At 44.0% G+C, this 23,456-nt stretch overlaps 1 protein-coding gene across 1 annotated transcript; it reads right to left on the reverse strand.

Moving 5' to 3' along the window:
- Positions 1-175: 175 nt before the first annotated feature.
- On the reverse strand, positions 176-4,785 carry LOC145335626 (putative G-protein coupled receptor 139). The gene is made up of 2 exons (XM_080181431.1): positions 4,773-4,785; positions 176-1,086 (listed from the first exon to the last, which is right to left on the reverse strand). The coding sequence occupies exons 1-2, from the start codon at positions 4,783-4,785 to the stop codon at positions 176-178; spliced, it is 924 nt and encodes a 307-aa protein (XP_080037557.1).
- Positions 4,786-23,456: the final 18,671 nt, after the last annotated feature.

Raw genomic sequence — 23,456 nt, forward strand, 5'->3', positions numbered from 1 at the left:
AAGTCACATTTACTTTCTTATTTCTACACTTCGATGGGTGGTGATTACGTTAGAGGTAATAATTCTCAGACATTGACATTAATTAAATGTTAGTAATTTTTATTTTCAAGCCTGAACTGGTAAGAAGTGAAACCATTGACTAGATTTAATGAAGAATTATAAATATTGGAATGCATTACTTTCTCGGAACCATTATTTTAGTAAGATGATTCAGTGGACAGTGGAGAGCATTTTTCAACTCTTCTCTGAATTTCTTCTGAATGGCTGCGTAAATAAAGGTGTTGGTGCAGGAACTAAGAAGCTGCAGCATGTTCCCGGATTCCTGGAGAATAAATTTGGGATCACTGAAGCTTTTAATGTTATAACCGTTTGTGATTCGTACATGCAAGAACTGTATAACATACGTCATCCACAACAGGATGAAACTGCCAGAGATTGTGAAGAGTAAAATGATGGACTTTCTCCGGCTCTCCATCTCGGGGTCAGTCTGATTCTCTCTGCCTTTGTCTGTACGGAGTCTCCTCCTGGCTCGGCTGGCTGCTAGAATGTGTCTGACGGTCAGAGCATTGAACAGGAGAATCAGAAGGAACGGAGCACACGGGGTCAATAAGCGGTCAAACCAGTCGTATGCTGTCCAGAAGAGTGAAGTGTACCGGATATCCTTCAGTCTGCAATACCAGGGCACATTGTCAACTACGTAAATAGGCTCGTGGATAAAGTACCACGGAATATTTGTTAAACAGCCCAGAGCACAGACAGTTCCTATCACAACAGCTGCAGTTTTCTCGGTACAGTATTTTATTTTCAGCTTCTGGCAGCATATTGCCACAAAGCGATCAAAGGTAAACATGACTGTTAACCAGACAGAACTCACTCTGGCTGCGTAAGTTAAAGCAATGCTCAGACTACAGAGTGGAGTGATGGACAAGAAGCTGCCTGGAAAATAAATGCCACTGATGCGATTTAATATCACAGCGGTGATAATGACCAGTAGATCCGTCACATTCATGGAGATAAGGTATCGAGTGATACATCCCGAAAGACCACATTTTCCTCTCGACAGAATCACAATCGCCACGAAATTAGCTGCATTAAAGAGAAGGAGAATTAACTTGCACAGGAAAACCACACTAATATAATCGCATTGACCAAAATGCATGGACTCTTATTTTCTGCGTCTGAAGAAATTTTCTGGGAGTGAAGAAACAAAAGCAGATTTAATAATGTGAAGATGGAAGACATCACGGATGGAAGAAGTGTGTTCTTAATCATCAAAATTGATTATCCAGTTTCTCCAGTTTCCTCCATCATTTTCCCTGTCACCACACACATGTCCTAATCAGATGATAAGTCATAAAATGAGGACAACTGGAGAAACTGAACTGATCTTGCAGGGAAAAAAAATTCTGTGCTGCGACAATTCGAATATAAACTTGAACATAAAACACAAATATTATTGTAAGAATTGGAATAAAATCACAGATAAACCCTGTATCGTATATGGGCACAACGCGAAGGCTATAATACCTGTTGAACATGATGAGCATTTTCCTCAGTTTAGTTCACTTAGTTCAACTTTAAATTATCTTTCGAAATTTATTCTTCCATCTGCACTGATTAGGAGGTAACTTACCTTTGTCAAGGCATTTTGATGTGTGACTTTTTACACTGCATTTCTCAGCCAATTATAGTTCGGGCCAATCGTTGATGTGCCAAACGAATCCTAGCAAGGAATGACCACACATACCCTTCGATTTCGAATGGTTTCTCTTGTCTTTGCCCTCTGTGTAATATAGCTTCGCCAATTTCACAGAATGGCAAAATTATTACAATTCAGCACGATCCCATTTCAGCAATTGTGATTGCACTGTTTCTCTGAATGTACTTCTCACCGAGAGTGTTCCACTATCCTATCCTCCTAACATTCCACATTCATCCATCCAGACAACTGTACAGTTAGTTTCTGAATTGTTCAATAGGATTTCTCTTCACCACAATGTCAGGCAGTTTATCACAAACACCAGCCATTTGCAGTGTAAAAAGCATTTCCTTAAATCAATTTTGCAGATTTTACGAACACTGTTCCCTTTATTGTGCGATGTTTTTGCTAGTGGAAACAACTTCTCCACATCCAGTAAGTCCAGAACCCTTATTACATTGAAATTTAGTCCCAAACATTTATATACGTTTACTTCAATTCCGAAACCTTCACCTTGAAGTGTCATGCACTGTGTGGACTCTAATCAAGCTTTTTTTGGTGAACTCCATAACAAATAACTCCTATAGATTTTAAAAGCACATTACTGCAGATGCTGGACCCTGAAACCAAAAGACCTGCTGGAAAATTTCAGCAGGTCTGGCAGCATCTGGATGACGAGAAATAGCTGACGTTTCGAGTCCAATGACCCTTTGTCAAGGCTGTTTCTTTATCAAAGCAAACTCTTTACCGATAAATATCTCCGTCTCCAACACTTTATACACTGCTTCATTGAGTCAAATGAGGTTCGTCCAGGATGACTTACCCTTTAGAAAAACATATTCTGAGTTATTTCACCCCTTCTGCCCCTTGCTCTGGACATCTCTACCAGAACAAACTGTTTCTACCCCACAGATCTTTGGAACCCTTCACTAATTTTCATCAAAGCCCTTAACTAGTCCTTTAATCTTATCTATGGAATGTACAGCAAATGAGATTTAAGTAACCGTACCTGAGTATTTACTATCGAAGTCTTGGTATCGTTATGGCGAATCTACATTCCACCATTTTTGAAACGCCAAGTCTATACTTCATACGGTGACATGGCAGAAAAAGAATATATTGCTCCGAATGGGCCCAACCAGAGTTGTATACAATGTCAGATATCTTATATCCTTTTGTGCACAGTATCCTTGAGATACGTTCAGTAGACAACAAACAATTTATTTCGATGCCTTACCTGGGACCGCGATGACAGCAAGTGTAGTGTAGTAAATGGCGTACGGTAGTCCAGTAGGTGGAGCGTGCATCTTCTGTGAGACGCAGTAATGTCTAACCGAGAATCACTTGTGCCTGCTCGACGTTCAAATAATACTCTCTTATACCTGGTTTTATCCCCCTTAGGCGCAATTAGCTCACAATACCAATAATGTTACTTACACTCACTGAACAAACATCATTAATTAAACAATGAAACATGGTGGATTGTATTCCTTGAGGAAGCACTTTGATATGTTTTTTTTGCTTCGGCGTTGATGCATGTAATTTAACAGAAGTGACATGCTGATTTTCACACTTAAATGCACTTTCAATCCGACAATGAAGTTGTTAATTGCTAACTGATATTCTAATTAGGCCAGCATCAATTTCATCTATATGAAAGGCCTGGAATTGAATAACGGTATGAAAATAAAGATGGCCTATCGACAAGAAACTTGTACAAATGACCATGAAAATCAAAGGAACATCAAAACCTGGCGATTCTTCTATAATTATGCTCGCAGGCTCCAGAACGTCGACTCATAGAAGCATGCAGCACAGAAGAGACCCTTTGGCACATCGATTTCGCATCAACAAAAATGCAATAAAACTAAACTAATCCCACGTTGAAGCACTTGACCCATCGTCTTGACTGTTATGAAATTTTATGTGCTCATCAATGTGCTTTTCAAAGTTTGTATGTTTTCGTGCCTCTCCAGTCCTACCAGGCAGTGCATTCCGGGCTTTCAACTCTCCCTGTGAAAAAAAAAATGTTTCCTTAAATACCCTCTAAGCCTCCTGCATCTTACCTGCAAATTATGTCTTTTTTCTATTGATCCTTCAACAATGGGGGACATCAATTTTGTCCCTATCCTGTCCATAAACTTCTTGACCTTATCCGATCCAATTAGGTTCCCTTTCTGCCTCCTCTGCTCGAAACAGCACGATCTTATCCACCCTCTCTTCATATCTAAAACTGTTCATCTCAGGCGCCATTCCGGTGAATTTTGTCTTCAGCCTCGCCAGTTAAATCACATGTTCCCTTAAATAGGTCTACAAGATCTGCACACAGTACTTCCAGCTTTTGCCTTTCCAGAGTTTCATACAGTTCCAAAGTATCCTACCTGCTCTGCTTTCTGTTGACTCTATTGATGGGCGGGATGAAGGAGTGAGCTGGGTATTAATAAGAAACAAGTGGAAAAATGGAAGGTTTTTTGAGACAAAGCTGATTTCCCCGATGTCCCCCCCCCCCATCAAATTGAGTTAGCGATACCCCCATTTACCCCGTGTTCCCCCCAAATACATTTTCCCCAATGTCAGCATGGTAGTACAGTGGTTAATACTGCAGCCTCACTGTGCTAGTGACCTGTGGGTAATTTGCACGCTTTCCCCGTGTCTGTGTGGGTTTTCTCCGGTTTCCTTCCCCAGTCTGAAAGTTGTGCTGGGTTAGGGTGCATTGGGCCGTGCTTAAATTCTCCCTCAGTGTCACCCGAACAGGAATGTAGAGACCAGGGGAATTCTCACAGTAACTTCATTGCAGTGTTAATGTAAGCCGACTTATTAGTGACACTGATAAATAAAATTAAACTGAAGGTCAAGGTGCTGCTGTGACAATGCACCCTTTTGTTTAAACACTCTGCAATGCTGAGACTGGGGAGAGGAGTGAACAACAGGGAGCAGCATTGCAGCTTCTCTCCCCCCATTGAAACTGGGATTGTTGCTCCATCTGCTGCACCATCCCCACCACATCCACTGGGGGCAATCTGGACAATGGGCTGCAGGCAGACCTCACTGCGCCTGCGTCACAATCACTCACCGCCGGCGGCCATCTTGCGTTGCCAGGGGAGACGGCGCCCCGCGCGCTGCACTCTGGTTGAAATCCCCTCCCGCACATGCGCCCAGGCAGTTCTATTTTAATCTTTTAATATTTTGAATCTTGATGATTATTATTCACATCTCACCCGTCAGACTTTCGGTTCCTTCTCCATTCGGGAACATCGTTTCTGTTTTTTATTGCGTCTGTTTTTCAATCACCCCCGCGCGATGCGCTCTGGGAAAATACTACAGCACATGCGCGGTTCCGCCACCTGCCGCTTTATAAAAATATGTATTTTATTTAATTTTAATTCCGCTCCTGGCGGGATTTCTGGGTAGGAATTTCTCTCATTTTCTGGATTTCTGAACCGTCGCTTTCTCCTTGACGCGGGGGGAGGGGGGCGTTGGTGACATCACGGCAATATGGCGGCTAGCCCCGCCTCTCTTCAAGTCCCGGATGTTCCGCCAACGAGCAGCGGCTGGGCCGGAGTCGGCAAGAGGTGACACTGGTCGGTGCAGCGCCTGGGCATGTTACAGCTACCCCTGGTGGCCAGGAAGGGAAATAGCAGCAGGACAGTCTCTGCCCAAAGGCTTCCTCAGTTCAGCTGCTCAGAGACACTGGGAACCTCTTCAACTGGAAACTTCAGCTTCTCACATTCACCCCCTGTGTTCAGTCATTGTTCAATAGACAAGGTCTGTAGTGAAATCAGAAACAACTTGTTCACATTAAAGGGGATGGGAATCTGAATTATTCTGCTCAAAAAGCTCTGCTTGCCTTGAAATTTCAATGGAAATGTTCAAGATGAGAATTTATAGGTGTAAGTCATGTTGCATGTGGAACGCTCATGATGCAACAATAAGATCAGTACCGATATCTCACAGGGTTGTGTGACTGGAGAGATGTCAGAGGTGGAATCGTTAAATATAGAGATATAGGGGCTGAAGCTGGTTAGAAATTGGCAGTAAAAAGAACAAAGAAAATTACAGCACTGGAACAGGCCCTCCGGCCCTTACATGGCGAAAAACTGCAGCATGCGACGGTGCAGAGGGACCTCGGGGTCCTTGTGCATGAGTCGCAAAAACCCAGCTTGCAGGTGCAGCAGGTGGTCAGGAAGGCGAATGGGATGCTGGCCTTCATAGCGAGGGGGATTGAATATAAAAGTAGGGAGGTCTTGCTGCAACTGTACAGGGCACTGGTGAGGCCGCAGCTGGAGTACTGTGTGCAGTTTTGGTCGCCGCACTTACGCAAGAATATTTTAGCCTTGGAGGGAGTGCAGAGGAGGTTTACTAGGCTGATACCGGAGTTGAGGGGGTTGAACTATGAGGAGAGGCTGAATAAACTAGGCTTGTACTCGTTAGAGTTTAGAAGAATGAGGGGAGATCTCATTGAGACATATAAGATGATGAGTGGGATGGATAGGATAGAGGTGGAGAGACTCTTCCCATTCAGAAAGGACAGTAGGACTAGGGGGCACTTCGGTCATGCAGGTCAAGTACTTCGATCATACACTTCCCTCAGAGATATTCACCAGCTGCTGTCTTTACCTGTACTCTGTGCCTCCTTGAACACCTCTCGGCCCCTCACTCCAATATGCTAATTATTTACTTGATTGCACTTAACATTAACAATTTTCACAGATTACATTGCTGGCTTGGACTTTCCTCTGGGACAGTAAATAATGTTTATCAACAAATGAGGTCTAGAGTTGACCAGGGTCCAATGCGCCCTAATCTCTCTGTAACTTATCATCTCAGCTCATTCCATAGACCACTGCAACAACAGAAAGAAACTGTGTCCAGTTAAAACCATATTTGTCTATCTGAGATCTCGGACCATCCATCCTGTTGGTAATATCCCGGTAGAGAATGTGCCCCTTCAATATCCCTTCAACACATTGATTAATTTCAGTGGGAATCTAACAGGAAGCGCCATTCTGCTGCATTGAAACAAATGAGAAAGTGGTTAATGACAAGACAGAAACTTTTTACTCGACATGCAGCCCTGGTTCTGTGACGTTGCCCGTCGTTACAAATCTCTTGTGCAGTCTATTTCGAAATTTCAGAGCGGACCTGCTGCACTAACATTTATATTGAAATAAAACTCATACCTATCGTTCGGGAGACTTTATTGGACGAATAAAGTCTCCCTAACGAAACTCATGTGCTCAAAGCCACTCCCTAAGGGCGGCACGGTAGCACAGTGGTTAGCACTGCTACTTCACAGCTCCAGGGACCTGGGTTTGATTCCCGACTTGGGTCACTGTCCGTGTGGAGTTTGCACATTCTCCTCGTGTCTGTGTGGGTTTCTCCGTGTGCTCCAGTTTCCTCCCACAGTCCAAAGATGTGCGGGTTCGGTTGATTGCCCATGCTTAAAAAATGCCCTTCGTGTCCCGAGATGAATAGGTTGGAGGGATTAGTGGGTAAATATGTAGGGGTAAGGCCTGGGTGGGATTTTTGTCGGTGCACATTCGATGGGCCGAATGCTCACTTTCTGCACTGTAGGGTTTGTATGAATAGTGGGGCGAATAAGGAAGTGGCGGAGGTGGAAGCATTTTGGTTGAATCACAAGTAAAAACCGATTTCAAAAGTTGAGGTTTTGTGCAGAGCAGGAAGAAGAACAGTAATGAATGTTGAGAGAGCAGCGACACCCATGTGACCAGCGCGCCCTCTAGTTGATGTCGTGGCAAATTTTTCACCGCTCTGATACCAGAAATAACACAGAAAATCGAATTATCACTGGGATTGCCTTCAGTGCCTCATTACCAGGGAATAATCCGCAACATATTAAAAATAGACTCCACAAATACAGCTGTGGAGCCATAATTATTTTATCTTAAGTGTCCTTGTTAATTGTTTTATGTTAATTGTCCTTGCTCCTTTCAATTTATTTTCCTACTCTTTCCCTTCCCATCTCTAGTTTCTACTTTTCGGCCGGAATTGCTTCACTTTCTTCCAATATTTAGTTTAACGATCCAAAGCATTCATCTCTGCTTGGCATCTTAATTCAGTCCGGCAAAACTCCAGTGAGTCGCAAAAGGAAATTGTCAGGCCAGATCAATGAATAACCAAAGTTTATCTCCTCTTCCGTCCGCCGCCATCGGAACACCTCCGAATATCCACCAGCGGCGGCATGGTGGCACTGCTGCCTCACAGTGCATTGGCCTCGTGTCACTATCTGTGTGGGGTTTCCACGTTCCCCCTGTGTCTGTGTGGGTTTCCTCCCGGTGCTCGGGTTTCCTCTCACACTCCAGAGATGTGCGGGTGAGGTTAATTGGCCATGCTAAATTGCCCCTTAGTGTTGAGGGGGGCGGAGGGGGTGTGGGGTGGGGAGAGGAATGGCTAGCAAGATAAACAGATGGGATATTGGGGGAAAGGTGGAATTCTGGTCAGCAGACTTGATGGGCCAGATGGCCTGCTTTTGCACCGCAGGGAAGTTATGATAAGTTGAATGTTTCAACCCAATTTGTCTCAATGTTTTGTAGAAGATAAAGCGATCAATAATCACCACAAAAGCAGCTGCATGTGGAAGGATTAGAGACTGATCTTGGACAGAGGGGAGAGAGAGTGAGAGAATGTTTGTCTGATGTGGAAAATCCACTTTGAGAGCTGCTTCCTGAATTGTTGCACTGTAACCATCTCAGCACTACCCTCATTTTTTTTAATTTTTTGAGTAGAAGTGACATTGAATGGTTTTCCGAGCCGGCTGGTGTTGAATTGTAGTTAATGAGAACTAGCTTTACCTATCGCTGGGGACTGTCAACTTGCCCTCTGGACTTCCCTCCCGAGCTTTGAGCTCATGAGTTTCGAGTTATAGGAAGTGCTGACATTATTCTGTCTTAAACAAATTCCAAACACCGAGGATTATCGTTTATTTAATAAACGATTGCGAATGCGATTGAAGTGAATAATTTTAAACCGAGGTGCCATTGCATATATTAGTGGAAGTGTTTATACTTTAAGACTGTGCAACTGAATGCACAGTGACAGCTGGTGTCTTTGCTCGAAAGTGTTCGGGCATTTTTATCAGGCATATCGTCACAAAAATATGTTCTTTCCTTTGAACTATGGTGAGAAGGATTCCATAACTGACTATCAGATAGTTGAACGGCGGTATAACCGCTCCTTCCTTCTCCAACAGATCCTCACTCTGCTCTTGAATTGGGAGTTTCTCTTCGAACGCCAGGGACGCTGTCAATGTGTCACAAGACGGTCTGGCGCTTCAATCAGCCACTCCGACATAAAATGCAAAAAAAGTTCAATAATTGGATCAATGACTAATGAAGGTAATTACGCAGTCACGATTGAGCCACTCTCCTGATGGTAACACTTAAATAAACAGACTGATCCCTGAATGAAACAAACCCTGGAGCAAGCCTGAGTTTGACGGTCACATTAACCAGAGTCGGATTTAACAGTCACCATCTGGAAAAGGGAAATATTCTCCCCATTCGGTACTGACTGTTACCCAGCGCTGAGTATTTCCAATCAATGACAGCCAGCTCACCGGCCTGTCTATTCACACTGTCACTGGGAACACCAGGAAGTGAAGTGAGAACATCCTGAGGCATCAGCAGGTTACTGGGGGCGGGGTTTCGAACTGGGGGCGGGGTTTCGAACCGGTGTCTTCAAAATCCCCAGCTCCCCTTTTACAGAGCGGACAGAGACAATGCGGCTGTTCAGCATCTGGGTTGTGTGGGCAGCATTTCTGACAGGTAAATGTGGACCAAACACATTTCAACTTTGTTCGACAATTTTGAAACAGTCATCGGTCAGCTATTTTTATATTTGAATTTGTTTTTCAGATCTGATTCATGGAGATTCTGTCACTCAGTCACTGTCTTCAGATGTTAGGACAGAAGGAGAAGCGGTGACTTTAAAATGTAACTATGATACTACATTAGGCTCCTACTCTCTATACTGGTACCGGCAGCACCCAGACTCAGAGCCTGAGTTTATTTTGCGGAAATATTTGAGCGGCGGTGAAGAAAAAGCCGATTTTGCTAAAAGCCGTTTCTCTGTTGAGCTTCAGACAGAGACTAAATTCACCAGTTTATCCATCTCGGGTCTGAAGCTGACTGACGCCGCAGTGTATTACTGCGTTTTCAGGCACACAGTGATATAAAGCAAGCTCAGCCCTGTACAAAAACTGCCTTTCACTGCAGTGTGCAGCTGCTGTCTGTTGGGGTCTGTGGAGGATTGTAGTAGATGCAGCCGCAATGTGCAGCGACAGGAAACCAAACTCACCTCGAATGAAACTGTTCCCAGGAGAGACTGAGAAAACAAGCTTTCGAATTCAATCCGACAAACAGATCATTGCAGGATCGCATTTGAAGATACCCGTTCCAAGTCCCTCCCTTAATAATTTGTTCAGTTCCCCTGGGATGTTCTTACCTCACTTCCGTGTCTGTCTCTGGTTCTCTGAAGCCAGTTGGTGGTGATCTGTGTTGACATTGAAAGAGAAGTATCCGAGCCTGGCTACAGTCAGTGACCTGACAGGGGAATGGCCGGACTTCCAGAGACTGGGGAGGAGGAAGGGTGGCCGGGGAATGTAAGCTTGGCCTGTAGATTGTCATCAGAAAATTCTGATTGTTAGTGTTGACAGGGACCTCACCAAGACAGGCGGTGAGTTACTCCAAGCAGTATTCCCAGACTCTGACTTGGTCTTGTAGCTATTGTGTTTATGTGTGGTGAGTCCAGGAGAGTTTCTGGTCAATGGTAACCCTAAGGATGTTGACAGTGGGGAATTCAGTGATGGTTACACCATCACTTTTGCTGACAAACAAAAAGCTTTCATCTCTCTCTCTCTCTCCCTCTCTCACTCTATCTCTCTCCCTCCCTCTCTTATGTCTCATCTCGGTCATATTCTTTCCCTCCCATTCACTCTGTCGTCCTTTCTGGAGGAGACTGCAATCAATTTACCCGCAACACAGCATCTGCCAACAACCCATCAGGTGAAACCTTCCCTTCCTCAAATCCCTCTTTCCTCCGTGTTCTTCGCTGTCTTTCCGCAAGGAATCGGGTTGGAAACTGATGGGAACAGATTTGCAGGGCTGCAGTGACAGAGTGGATGGGGTGGGACCGGTCAATTGCTCTAGCAGAGAGACAACATGGGCTGAATGGCCTCCTTGATTTTCAGTCATTTTTCAGCGATGAGGAAGTTTACGAAAAGGAGAGGTTGGGATAACAGAGAAACAGAGGCAATGAGACAGGGTTATGAAGAAAGTCACATGAGACACAAAACTAAACAGAAAACGCGATTCTTTACAGCTCTCATTTATTGGCGGGGAACATCCATCAGTCCCGGCAGAGTAGCCAATCCTGTCCCTGGGAAATGCCCCTCAGTTTCTCAAAAATTAAACCAGATTATAATCGGGGCTATCCTTTACACTAGTTTGGAATCATTGGCAGAATTAGAGCATTCTGTTACTTTCTATCGAGATCTATACACCGAAACCATCTGATCCCCAAGCTCCTTACTGATAATAATGATCTTGCTGCCCGGCGGGTCCATTAGTAAATGGTAACAAATGGTCAACAATGGTTATTTTTAAACCCTGACTTTTGAACCAATCTGTATTTGTGTGACAGGAATGTGTGTCATAGCTTCAGTGTTCCAGGCTCATTTCCAATTAACAATTCGGGAAGGGCACTGTGAACTGGACTGCTATTACTTGATAACCAACTCTACTCTGGTACATGCAGTATTCTGGGGAAGCTCCGAGATGTTTGCCGAAGAAATATAGCTTCGGGGGTTCCGAAAAGGTCCCCAAACCGAGGTTCTCTGCAGATTTGCAGAAGGGAGACAAAACAATTCCTTTCTATCTCGCGGGGGCTCTTCTGTCGGATACTTGCATGTACTTCTGTGCGATGGAGCGCACACTGGTACAGAGATAAAGCGGATCCAGTACGAAACCACCCCAGTTGTGTTCCAGTTGGTGCCCAGAAGATGGCGCTGTCACACCGATAGATAGGGGCAAGAATTAAACCCAGTGAAAGTCACAGAAATCTTCCGAAAAGAACAAAACATAACGCCCCATAAAAACAGGTGAGGCACACTTGCGGAATTGTATCATTTGATTTTACCGCGTGTTCATAATAAAACTCGCATTTATAAATCTATTTGATCTATGTGGTTCACTTAGTGTTTTGAAGCTGATTCCATGCCTGTATCATTAAACAAGTCTTCTTCGTCTCCCCTTTTAGATTTCTGCTCGAGACCAGTTCTCTGGTCTTATTTGATCAGAATATGTTGTTGGGTCAGAAACAGTTTATGAAAAATGGATAGATTTCAGAACTCATTGACTTTGATCATTCAACGGAATTTCACAATGTTTCCCTAGCAGTAGTCAAATATTCATCTGATTTACAGAAACAAGGAGCAGCGAGAAACAGATAGACAAGCCGGATATGATAAGAAGTTTGATGCTACCCTGGTATTAGGTGGAGACGGCCAGGGAGAAGTGGAAATTGGCTGCTCTGAACTTCGGATTTTTTTAGAAATCAAACCTTATGAAATGTGTTCAGGATGTGCAAGCTGTCTCGAATGTAGCAATAGTGATCAAATAAACGCTCTCAACGGCTCACCCTCAAAGGCCCCCAGAAACTGATAAGGGAGATACAGAGAGGCGTGTTCAATATGAGAAGCAGGCACGGAAAAAGAAGGAAAGGACAAATCGGGACACCGGGATCAGGTGACGTGTTACACAAACATGGAGAACTGTCCGTCTGCTGTCTGTGTGGCTCTTCACCGCCAGGATTGACGGATGTTTGGGATTTTATCATCCAGGTCTGATTTTAGAGGAATACAGAGTTGATTAGTAGCAGAAGCGACAATTTAATTGACACATTCATTATGTGATGGACTTGTCGGCCTAAAACAATTCTGCAGTTTGTTTTCTCGGCCTCTCCTGGAAACAGTTGGGTGACACTTGATCCGAGGTGAAAATGGTTTCCTGTCGGTTTGTGTTTGAGCGGCTGACAGCGCCACTGCTCATTGTGGCTGCATCTGCCAGAGGTTCTGTACAGCAGCGAGGAGCTCTCACTTATCTTGTTGAGACAGTTTTTGTACAGCAGTCAGACTGCTTTCCATTACTGTGAGGCTGAAAGCGCAGTAATACATGGCCGCGTCAGACAACTGCAGATCCCAGATAATCAAACTGATGGATTTCTTCCAGGTTTGGAGATTAGTCGAGAAACGGGTTTTAGCAAAATCTGCTTTATATTCACCACCCCCCGAGTACTTCCTCAGAATGTATTCGGGCTGGGATTCTGGATGCTGTCGATACCAGTATAAATTATAGCCGGTTTCTGCAGTTTCATAGTTGCAGCTTAATGTCACCGCGTCTCCTTCTGTCTTAACATCTGAGGGCAGCGGCTGAGTGACAGAATCTCCATGGGTCAGATCTGGAAAATATGTTCAAATAGATGAAGAATAGAGTGACGTGTTCTCAATAGTGAGATTCAACCAAGTCCTAGAAATAAGAAAACAAAGGTGATGTCCAGAAATACCTGTTAGAAATGCTCCCCACACAATCCAGATGATGAGTACCCGCATTGTCTCTGTCCGCTCTGTAAAGTAGGAATCGGGTATTTGAAGACACCCATTCTAATCCCCACCCTTAATAATCTGATGACGTGTCTCAGGATGCTCATGCGTCAGTTCATTGTCTCAGAACAGTGGCACCGTGTGATTGGTAATTGCTCAGATGACTGTCAGTGAATGGAAGCTCCCCAACTTCTACTCGATTCGGTGTCCCTGTTGGGAGAATTGTTCCGCTTTGGAAATGGGATGTCAAGAAAAAAAACCCTTCATTTTGTCATTCGAATGGCGGAGTAAGGAGTTTTGATGGATTTGGTGGATTTTCAATCAATGTTCTGTGCACATTCTCTTAGCTTTAGCATCCGAGCATTAGTGCCTGAGGCTCAGCGAGAATCTAGAGAATGTGGAGGCTAAGGGTCACAGAATAATTTTAAACCTGAGTTAAACAAACATTTTAACTAAAATTTATGTCATGGTCCATGAGAATCGAGGCAGAAAAGTGGATTTAAAAGGACGATCAGATAAACTGCAATCTGACTGAATGGTAGACCAGATTTGCAGGAGCTTAATTTTTATGTTCGAATGTTCAGATATCGGTGGATGGAATGTGAGATACTTTGCAATCGTCGTTTCTTTACTAAAGGAACAGGGAAATCGATCAGTGAACTCTAGTTGCGTGCTTATTATTCCTGAGATAATATAACGTGTACTGTGGATGCTGTACCGAAAGCTGACCATGACTGAAATCAGTAGGGTTAGGATATCAAATTGTTATGGTGCAGCTAATTATGACATCTCGTTTTCTTCAAAGGTCCACTCAGGGACAACAAGATGCACTTTGTAGTTGTGGCCCCCTGTCATATAATATTCTGGGAAGAGTCAACTTCAAGGACTTCCGCTTTCTCTTCTTAACCATTATCAACATGGGGTCACTGGAAAAGTAGTTCACGGACCCAGGATGATGCTTTGAGACAAGCAGTTCAATCCCATCATATCAAGTGGTTACATTTAAGTTCGATTTTGGAGAAAAGTATTCAAAATTCTGCCCCGGCAGCTGGTTAAATTTAAATGTGATTAATTGATATTAAAAGCTAGTCGCACTGATGGTGCTCGAACGCTGTCACTGCAGATCCACCTTATTCACTAATCCACTTTGTGGAAGGAAATCTGCCTTCGTAGCCTGGCCTGGTCTGTATGTGACAAGAATATAACTAACTCTCAAATAGCCCAGCCCGTTTCGAGGATAATTAGTGATCGACAAAATTTTGGTCTTGTGACCGACGCCCAATTTTTTTTTAAAGAGTTGTCATCATTTGACTAGTAGTAATCCTAAATTACAATAGTCAGGAGAACAGCATATTCTTTACTTTTAATTGGGAAGGAAACGCGAAGTGAAAATGTGACATATTGACCAGTAGAGGTCCGCTGTCCTTTTTCTTCCTTCTCCCGAATCTAACGCTGCAGTTCAGGAAATGTTCTCCCGCAGTGGAAATACAGATTCAGACCCCACAACGCCCGTTGCTCCGCCCGCATTCCTGATACAACAAGTGCCAAACAAGCAAATCGACAGAACTGTCTTCATAGAATCATAGAGTCCCTATAGTGTAGAAGGAGGCCATTCGGTCCATTAAACCTGCAGCGACAACAGTCCTACGAAGACCCTTTCCTCATAACCCCATGTGTTTACTCTCCTAATCACCCTAATACTAAGGGACAATTTCCCATGACTAATCCACCTAATCTGCACATTTCTGGACTGTGGGAGGAAACAGGAGAAAACGCACGGGTATAACGTGAAAACTCCACACAGACAGTTACCCAAGGCCGAAATTGAACCTGGTCCCCCTTTGCTATGAGGCAGGAGTGCTAACTACTGTGCCACCTTTCCGTTCATTTAGTAATGCAGGGCACATGGGGTGAACCAGAGAGAGAGAGGGAGCAGAAAAATGGGACTGCTGATGTTGCTGCCAATAGCAACGGTACGCTAATAGAACCATAGGTTTTGTTGCCATCATTTCAAGTTGGGAGAAATATATAACGACTGCGCCCTCTGACGGTGACTCAGGGTACGTGACATTGTCCGCAAGCACAAGCTTGTCAATGGAAGTAAAGAGACTTGTATAGAATTGTAAACAGTGCGGTCATGCTGCAGTTCTGGAACCAGTTTTGCAGAAATAGAACTGTGGTCATTGACACACTAGTTTAGAAGATATTTAAGTACTGCTGTCTTAGTCTCTGTAGCGCAATGCGTCAGCGAGTTCGGCTGCTAACCAAAAGGTTGGTGGTTCAATTCCACCCAGGGACGGAATTGTACTATCTTTTCACCATCAGCATGCATAGGCAAACAGTTGTGGGTTGGCAATGGATCTGTGGGCGTCAATAAAATAATGCTCTCAATTGTTACCTGCTGTACTGTTATCTAATGTTACCAACATTATTTAATGATGAACGACTTCAAACATATCACATATAACATTGTATACACGCTTCCATTATACCATTAAACTTAAAAATTACAATCGAAACATGAACTTGCGGCTGAGCATTTGTTCCAGTTTCATATCCCTGCTTCCATTCGTTTCTGGATAGATCATAAATCTGTCCAACCCGAACTCAATTGTGTTCAGTGGTGAACATCTATAATCCTCTGGAGTAGAGAATTCCGAAGATTCACGAGCCTTTGAGTGAAGCAATTTCTCCTCATCGCAGTCCTAAATTATCAGAGCCTTATCCTGAAATTGCACCCCTGTGTTTCAGGTTCGCGGATCAGGAAAAAAATAATGTCTCAGTTTCTCAATGATATCTATTCTTTCTCGCTAAAGCTGTTGAAATTTTCCAGCATTTTCAGTTTTTAATTCAGATTCCAGCATCGTCCGATTTTGCTTTTATTCTGTCTAAAATGCGGGGATCCAAACTGCACACAACTGTGGACTCAACAAAACCCTGAATTACTGTAGCAAGTCTTCAAACACTTCAAAACTTAACTCCATGCTCAAAACTGGAAGGAGAGCGTGACAGTGGACAATTGGCACTGTGTACATTCCTGTAATCAGTAACTGGGTCAGGAAGATGGGATATCTGTGTCTCTTTGTACTGTCATCTCTAAACTCCATCTCCTCTCAATGCCGTGTATCACACATTCGCTTTCCCTGCTTTCCAAGTAAAGCTCCGGTTCACCAACTGTCTGTGTCTGTATCAAACAGCTAATTGGCCCTGGGAGCTGAACAGCCAGAGGGAGCTGGAAGAGAGGCAGCAACAAAATCAGGAAGAGAAGAGACATGGTAGAGTTTCGTACATGATTTGTGTCAGTTGCCCTCCGTGATGAATGCCTGTGTTACCTTGTAAGCGTCACAGAAGCCACAGTGATGAGTTTGGTGGGTTTTGGAAATTGAAGGTGTCACGTGAGCAGCTTGCGGGACTATTTCACCTCACTGTCAATTTCATGTTCCAGCCAACAGGAGTCGCTGTTTTCATTGGCTGATTCAGTCACTTGTGTGCAATCTAAACATGACAATTTGAAGGAGAAACTTGCCTTTGGTGAAAACAAAATTTGAAATAGAAATAGAAAGCAGATGGTGCATGGCTAAATTATTTTTTTTAAAGAGCTTCCACCCACTTCCCTGCTGGTTTTGATTCGGCGTTCTCACTATGGGTTCGATTCCCATTCAAGGAGTTAAGTTTTGTTGCTGTGTAACATCCCTGTGTTACTTCCCGGTCAGCAGCAGTTCTGTCGGAATCAGTGTAAGGGAGATTTCCCCTTTTGCGTCTAAAAAGGCAACGTCGCATTTCTTAAACAAAGAAACAGGGAGCGACCGGCTGCAAAGCGCTGACGATAGAAATGGTGATGCGGCGTAAAATCTGACTGATAATGGGGTAGAATTTATTGTTTCTATTGACACAGATATCTCGTAGATCTGGGTCCAAATCTCGGCTTCAATGACAAGAAAACTTTTAATTGAATTAAACAGTGAACTCTCCGACCTCCAGTTCAGTGGAGGCAGTTTTCACTCAGGAACCAATAACTGTGAGTTTAACAATGTGGGATGGAGAAAGACTCAGTTTGAGCGGTGACATTGTGGGAGGAATATAGAGCTGGAGTTCACCCAGAAAAGCAGCAAAGTTTAAAAGCAACGGCGCCCAACTTACAACGGTCCATTAAGGGTGATAATTTAATATTGTTCAGCAGAATTACCACAAGATGGTTTTATCACAGGCTGACACTAACATTGTTCTTTAAATGCAGTGAGCTGCAGCAAAATTGAATTCAGTAGAAAGGGCATCACGGTAGCGCAGTGGTAAGCACTGATGCCTCTCATCGCCAGGGACTCAGGTTAAATTTCCCGGGTCACCGTCTGTGCACAGTTTGCACGTTCTCACCGTGTCTGAGTTGGTTTCCTCCTGGTGTTCCCGTTTCCGTTCCAAAGATGTGTGGGTTAGGTTGTTTGGCCATGCGAAATTGACCCAAGTACCAGCGGGAATAGCAGGGAAAATATGTGGGTTGACGGGAATAGGGCGTGGGTGGGATTGTTGTTGTTGCGGAATCGATGGACCGAACGGCCTCCTTCTGGAGGAATCAAAAGAAGCAATGCAAACATAAATTGTTGTGGGTAATTGACGGGATTATAGAACGTGTTTTTCTGTCTGCTCTTCAAACTGGCAGCAATGTCATTCATGTTTTCGATTAGGAAGTAAGTCCAACTCCACTTAAACCATGTACTGCAACAAAACAATAAATTTTTAAAGTCTATTTAAACCAGTCTATTTAATCTCTCTTCATAAGCTAACCCCCTCATCTCCGGTATCAGCCTGGTGAACCTTGTCTGTACTCCCTCCAAGGCCAATCTATCCTTACGCAAATAAGGGGACCAAAACTGCACACAGTACTCCAGTTGCGGCCTCACTAGTGCCCTGTACAGTTGCAGCAAGACCTCCCTGCTTTTATATTCTATCCCCCTCGCTATAAAGGTCAACATTCCATTTGCCTTCTTGATCACCTGCTGCACATACAGACTGAGTTTTTAAGATTCGTGCACAAGGACCCCCAGGTCCCTCTGCACAGTAGCATGCTTCCGCTTTTCACTCTTTAAATAATATTCCTTCCTACTATTATTTCTACCAAAGTGGATAACCTCACATTTGCTAACATTATACTCCTTCTGCAAGGTCCTCGCCCACTCACTCAGCCTACCCAGATCTCCCTGCAGACTTTCCGCGTCCTCCACGCAATTTGCTTTTCTACTCACCTTCGTGTCATCAGCAAATTTCGTTACCTGACACTCAGCCTCCTCCTCCAGATCGTCCATGTATATGGTAAACAGTTGAAGCCCCAGCACCGATCCCTGCAGTACTCCACTGGTCACCAACTGCCAACCAGAAAAAGCACCCATTGATTCCAACGCTCTGCTTCCTGTTAGATAACCAATCCTCAATCCACGCTAACACTTTACCCCCAACTCCGTGCATCTTAACCTTCTGCAGCAACCTTTTATGAGGCACCTTATCGAACGCCTTCTGGAAATCTAAAAACTGAATCTTGGCCACTGGTTCCTGCAACAACATACAGAATGTGTGAGAAATCTGAATAAACATAATCCATGAAATATTTACTGAGGATTTGAGCTCAGACCCACCGGGCAACATGACCATTATTATCAGTAAAGCACACAGGGAACACATGGATCCTGTTTGGAAGAAAAAGGCGACACTGTTTAAAATGTGTTGTTGTTTCTAGTCTTGTATCACAGAGCAAACCCAGGTCAGAGGCAGCTTCAATCATTGGGAAACTGGGGGCCGGTTATCAGTGCTGCCACTGGCTGGTGTCTCAGCTCTGATGTCAGCAGTGGACCAATCTCTGTTAGTGAAAGGTTGAATAGGGCTGACACTCACCAGTCACATTCTGTCCCTGGCTGTGGGTGTCTACACTTCCTCCCTCTTTCTCCCTCTCACATTTTCCCTCATTCTGTATGTTTTGGTTTAACTCGTTTTCCTCCGAACTCATTGTGAAAATCTTTCTTTGGGTAGATTTTTCTTTCTAATTAATGCAGAAAGTTAAATAATCAATCATCGATCTGATGAACATGTATTAATGAGTGCATCTAGTGCATGACAATAAATAATAATGAGGTGTTTTATGAATATGGGATAAGTAGTCACGGAACTCCACATCAAGATACGGTTTCACCGGGGTTACCCTTGCCGCTGGAAAGGGCAGATTTCAATCAGTCATTATTTCTACTCAAGGGACTTTAGAATGGGACAACACTGAAGCTGAATTTCACAACAGATCACTTTGGAAATGAATCGCCTTACAGCTAGGCACCTGATCCAGAACGATGATGAGTACAGACTGATAAGTTATTCACCCCGGAGACTGTGTATTTGTGTGTATTGGATCAGGAAGTAATTGAGTTTGATCCGGGAGTAATCTGAGCGCCAAATGTCACATTTCTCAACAGTGATGATCGTTAACCTCAGCGAGAGAATACAATTCAGACCGGGCTGTGTTCTGGTCTTAATTCTCTGTATATTTCGATAAGATGCAACACTTCTTTATACAGAACCATTGATGATGAACTTACACCGGTTTTTGTATGAGGTCCGTGGGAGCCTTATTCACTGTGGGTTTCAGAGCACAGTAATACACGGCGCTGTCTGTCATCTTCAAACCTTTCATGGACAAGTGAAAAGTGTTTTGTTTCAGGTTGAGATTCCCGCTGAAATGCTCAAAGCCGGGAGCCGTCTCGTTAAACCCATAATTAGTGGCTCTGAACAGGTACTGAGGAACCTGGGGGGCGGGGTTCACAATCGATTACCTCAAATATCCAACTCCTCTTTTACAGAACGAACAGAGAGGATACGGCTCAATCCCTGGGTCGTGTGGGGAACATATCAGTTTAACCCTGAATAGTACTTGACATTGAAGTTAATCCACTATCCAGCTCTGAATGGAATGAATATTCCGGCGGAAACTGACCAACTCGGCCCCAGGAAATGATGCTCAGAGCTCAGTGAAGCTGCAGTTCAGGATGCTCTCTCTACAATACTCGCTGAGTGACTGATTCCACCAGTGCATAATTAATACTGTCGGTGAAAGAAATCCAGCTGTCCACGGCCCACATTTTAATCTGATTTATGTATCTGGCGGGTATATTAACGATTGCGTCATTGCCGGAAAACAATAGAGGAGGAAGTGATTTTAACCAATTGAATCCTATGTGGGTGTTTGTCTTGGTTCGGGTTTGAAATTATAAAGGGAGAGAGATTCGAACTTCGCAGCAGCCATGAAAATATTCAGAGTCTGGATTGTGTTGGGAATACTCATTACCGGTAAGGATGATTCCAATCGTGTTGCATTCAAACTGAAGTGTTAATGTTATGTTACCGATGGTCTTGTTTTCTTCCTGAACACATTACAGGTCAGTGTGATGGAGATTCAATTACTCAGTCTCTGGCCTCAGTGAGTGTGAGAGAAGGTGAAGCCGTGACTATACGATGCACGTTTAGCACTACAGAAGACAGGTATTACCTACATTGGTACATGCAACAACCAGGGAAGGAGCCCCAATTTGTTGTATCGAAAAGGTCGAGGGATACTGTGGAATGGAAAGGCACAGCGTTACGAAACCGTTTTTCTTCAGATCTCCAGCTGTCAGACTCCACCGCAAAATTAACCATCATGGACTTACAGCCGATTAACGCTGCCGTGTATTACTGCGCCCTTAGACTCCCAGTAATTGAAAACAGTTCCAACCCTGTACAAAAACTGTCTTCCGACTGAAACTTCATTCTGCCTGTTGAGATTGTCTAGAATCACGGGAAGGTGCAATCACAACGAGGATGTCAGCCACTCAAACACATCTAATTAACTAGAGCAACTAGGGATGGGCAAATAATGCTGACCAGCCAGCGACACCCATGCCCCCAAAATGCAGAAAGCAAATTGGGCCCAATCTACTCAATCTCTCAGGCTCCACAGCCCTGCATAGTTTCCTCTTCCTATTTTCCTGGCTCCCCCTCGGCCCGAGTGCCGTTCTCACCTGGGGTGGCTGGAGGAATGCCAACGAGTCGGAGGTGTGTGTGGGCAGCAGCCCCAACACCTGGCACTTGTAGACGGTCAGGGCCAACTCCAACAGTAGTCGAGACACTGCAGCCACTGTTGATTCGAATTTCCCAAGACCCTAAAGACAGAGAGTGAGAATGGAAAAGCAGGAAGTACAGAAATAGGTCAGAGAGAATCAGGGAATCCTTGTCCTCAAATCACAAAGTGCCAACATATTGATACAGCAGGAAATTAGATGCAGATGGTCTGTTAGCCTTTAATCCCCAGGGATGCAGTTTCAGAGAGAGGAAATCTTTCTCCAATTTTGTCGGGCTTTGGTGTAACCGCACCTGGAATATTATGTAGAGTTTGGGTCTCTTATCCAGAGAATTGCCACAGAGGAAGAGGAACAAACGTTCACCAGACTGTTTCCTGGGATGACAGGACTGCCAAAGAGGAGAGATTGAGCAGAATGGACCTTTACTCTCTAATGTGTCAGTCACCTTAGATCTCCATCCTGCTGACTCCCAATAACCTTTCACACCCTTGCTTACCAAGAATCTATCCACCTCTGCCTTAAAATATTCAAAGAAACTGCTTCCACCACCTTTTCAGGAAGAGAGTTCCAAAGACTCACGACAGTTAGAGAAAAAAGAATCTCCTCATTCCTACTTTAAATGGGTGACGCTTTATTTTGAAACTGTGACCCCTAGTTCTAGATTATCCCATAAGAGGAAAAATGTTCTCTACCTCCTTCCTGTCAAGGCTGTGCAGGAACAAGTCACCACTTATTCTTTCAAACTCTAACGGAAACACTCCAGCCAGTCTAACCATTTCTCATAACGCAGCCCATCAATTACAGGCAATAGAAGAAGTCTCACAACACCAGGTTAAAGACCAACAGGTTTATTTGGAATCACGAGCTTATGGACCGCCGTTCCTTCCTCACCTGAGAAGGAGCAGCATTCCGAAAGCTCGTGGTTCCAAATAAACCTGTTGGACTTTAATCTGATGTTGTGAGACTTCTCACTGTGCCCACCCCACTCAACGCCAGTATCTCCACACCATTTCAAATATTGGCCTGATAAACCTTCTCCAAACTGTCTCCATTATACTTATATCCTTCCTTAAACAAGGTGACCAATACTGTCCATAGTACTCCAGATGCCGTCTCACCAGTGACTTGTACAATTGAAGCATAACCTCCCTAGTTCTGTATTTCTTTCCCTTCACAATAAATGATAACATTAGTTTTCCTAATTACTTGCTGTACCTACATTAACCCTTTGTGATTTATGCACCAGTACACTGAAAGTCCTTCTGAATCTCAGAGCTCAGCAATCTCTCACCATTTAGACAAAATGCTTCTTTTTCATTCTTCCTGCCAAAATGGACAACTTCATATTTTCCCACATTCTACTCCATTTGCCATATATTTGCCCATTCACTTAACCTTTCTCTCTTTCTGTACCTTCCAAATGTCCTCTTCACAACTTACTTTCCCATCTATCTTGTGTCATCAGCAAAACTGGCAACCATTCCTTCATCCAGCCATATATATAAATTTAATTCCTTGACCCAAATTTGATTCCCTGTCCAGTATTTAGTTTGAAACCCTCTCTATCTTCCTAGTTACGTGGTTCGCAAGAACACTGGCCCCAACATGGTGTACCATGGTGTAGACCGCTCCAATGGTACAGATCCTAATTTCCCCAGTACTGGTGTCATTGCCCATTAACCAGAACGCACCTCCCACACCAGTCTTTGAATCAAGCATTCATCTCTCTGATCTGATTTGTCCTAAACCAATTAGCAAGTGGTTCAGCTAATAGAACATAGAACATTACAGCGCAGAACAGGCCCTTCGGCCCAAGATGTTGTGCCGACCAGTTAAAAAGCAGTTAAAATGACCCTCTAATCTAAACCAAACCCTTTCCATCCATAAACCTATCCACGGGTCTCTTAAACGCCCCCAAACTAGGCGCATTTACAACTGCAGCAGGCAGTGCATTCCAATCCCTCACCACCCTCTGGGTAAAGAACCTACCCCTGACATCCGTCCTATAACTACCACCCCTTAATTTAAAGCTATGCTCCCTCGTTCTAGC

This window comes from Carcharhinus amblyrhynchos, unplaced genomic scaffold, assembly GCF_965287045.1.
Source record: "Carcharhinus amblyrhynchos unplaced genomic scaffold, sCarAmb.v2.hapA scaffold_39, whole genome shotgun sequence".
Lineage (NCBI taxonomy): Eukaryota > Metazoa > Chordata > Chondrichthyes > Carcharhiniformes > Carcharhinidae > Carcharhinus > Carcharhinus amblyrhynchos.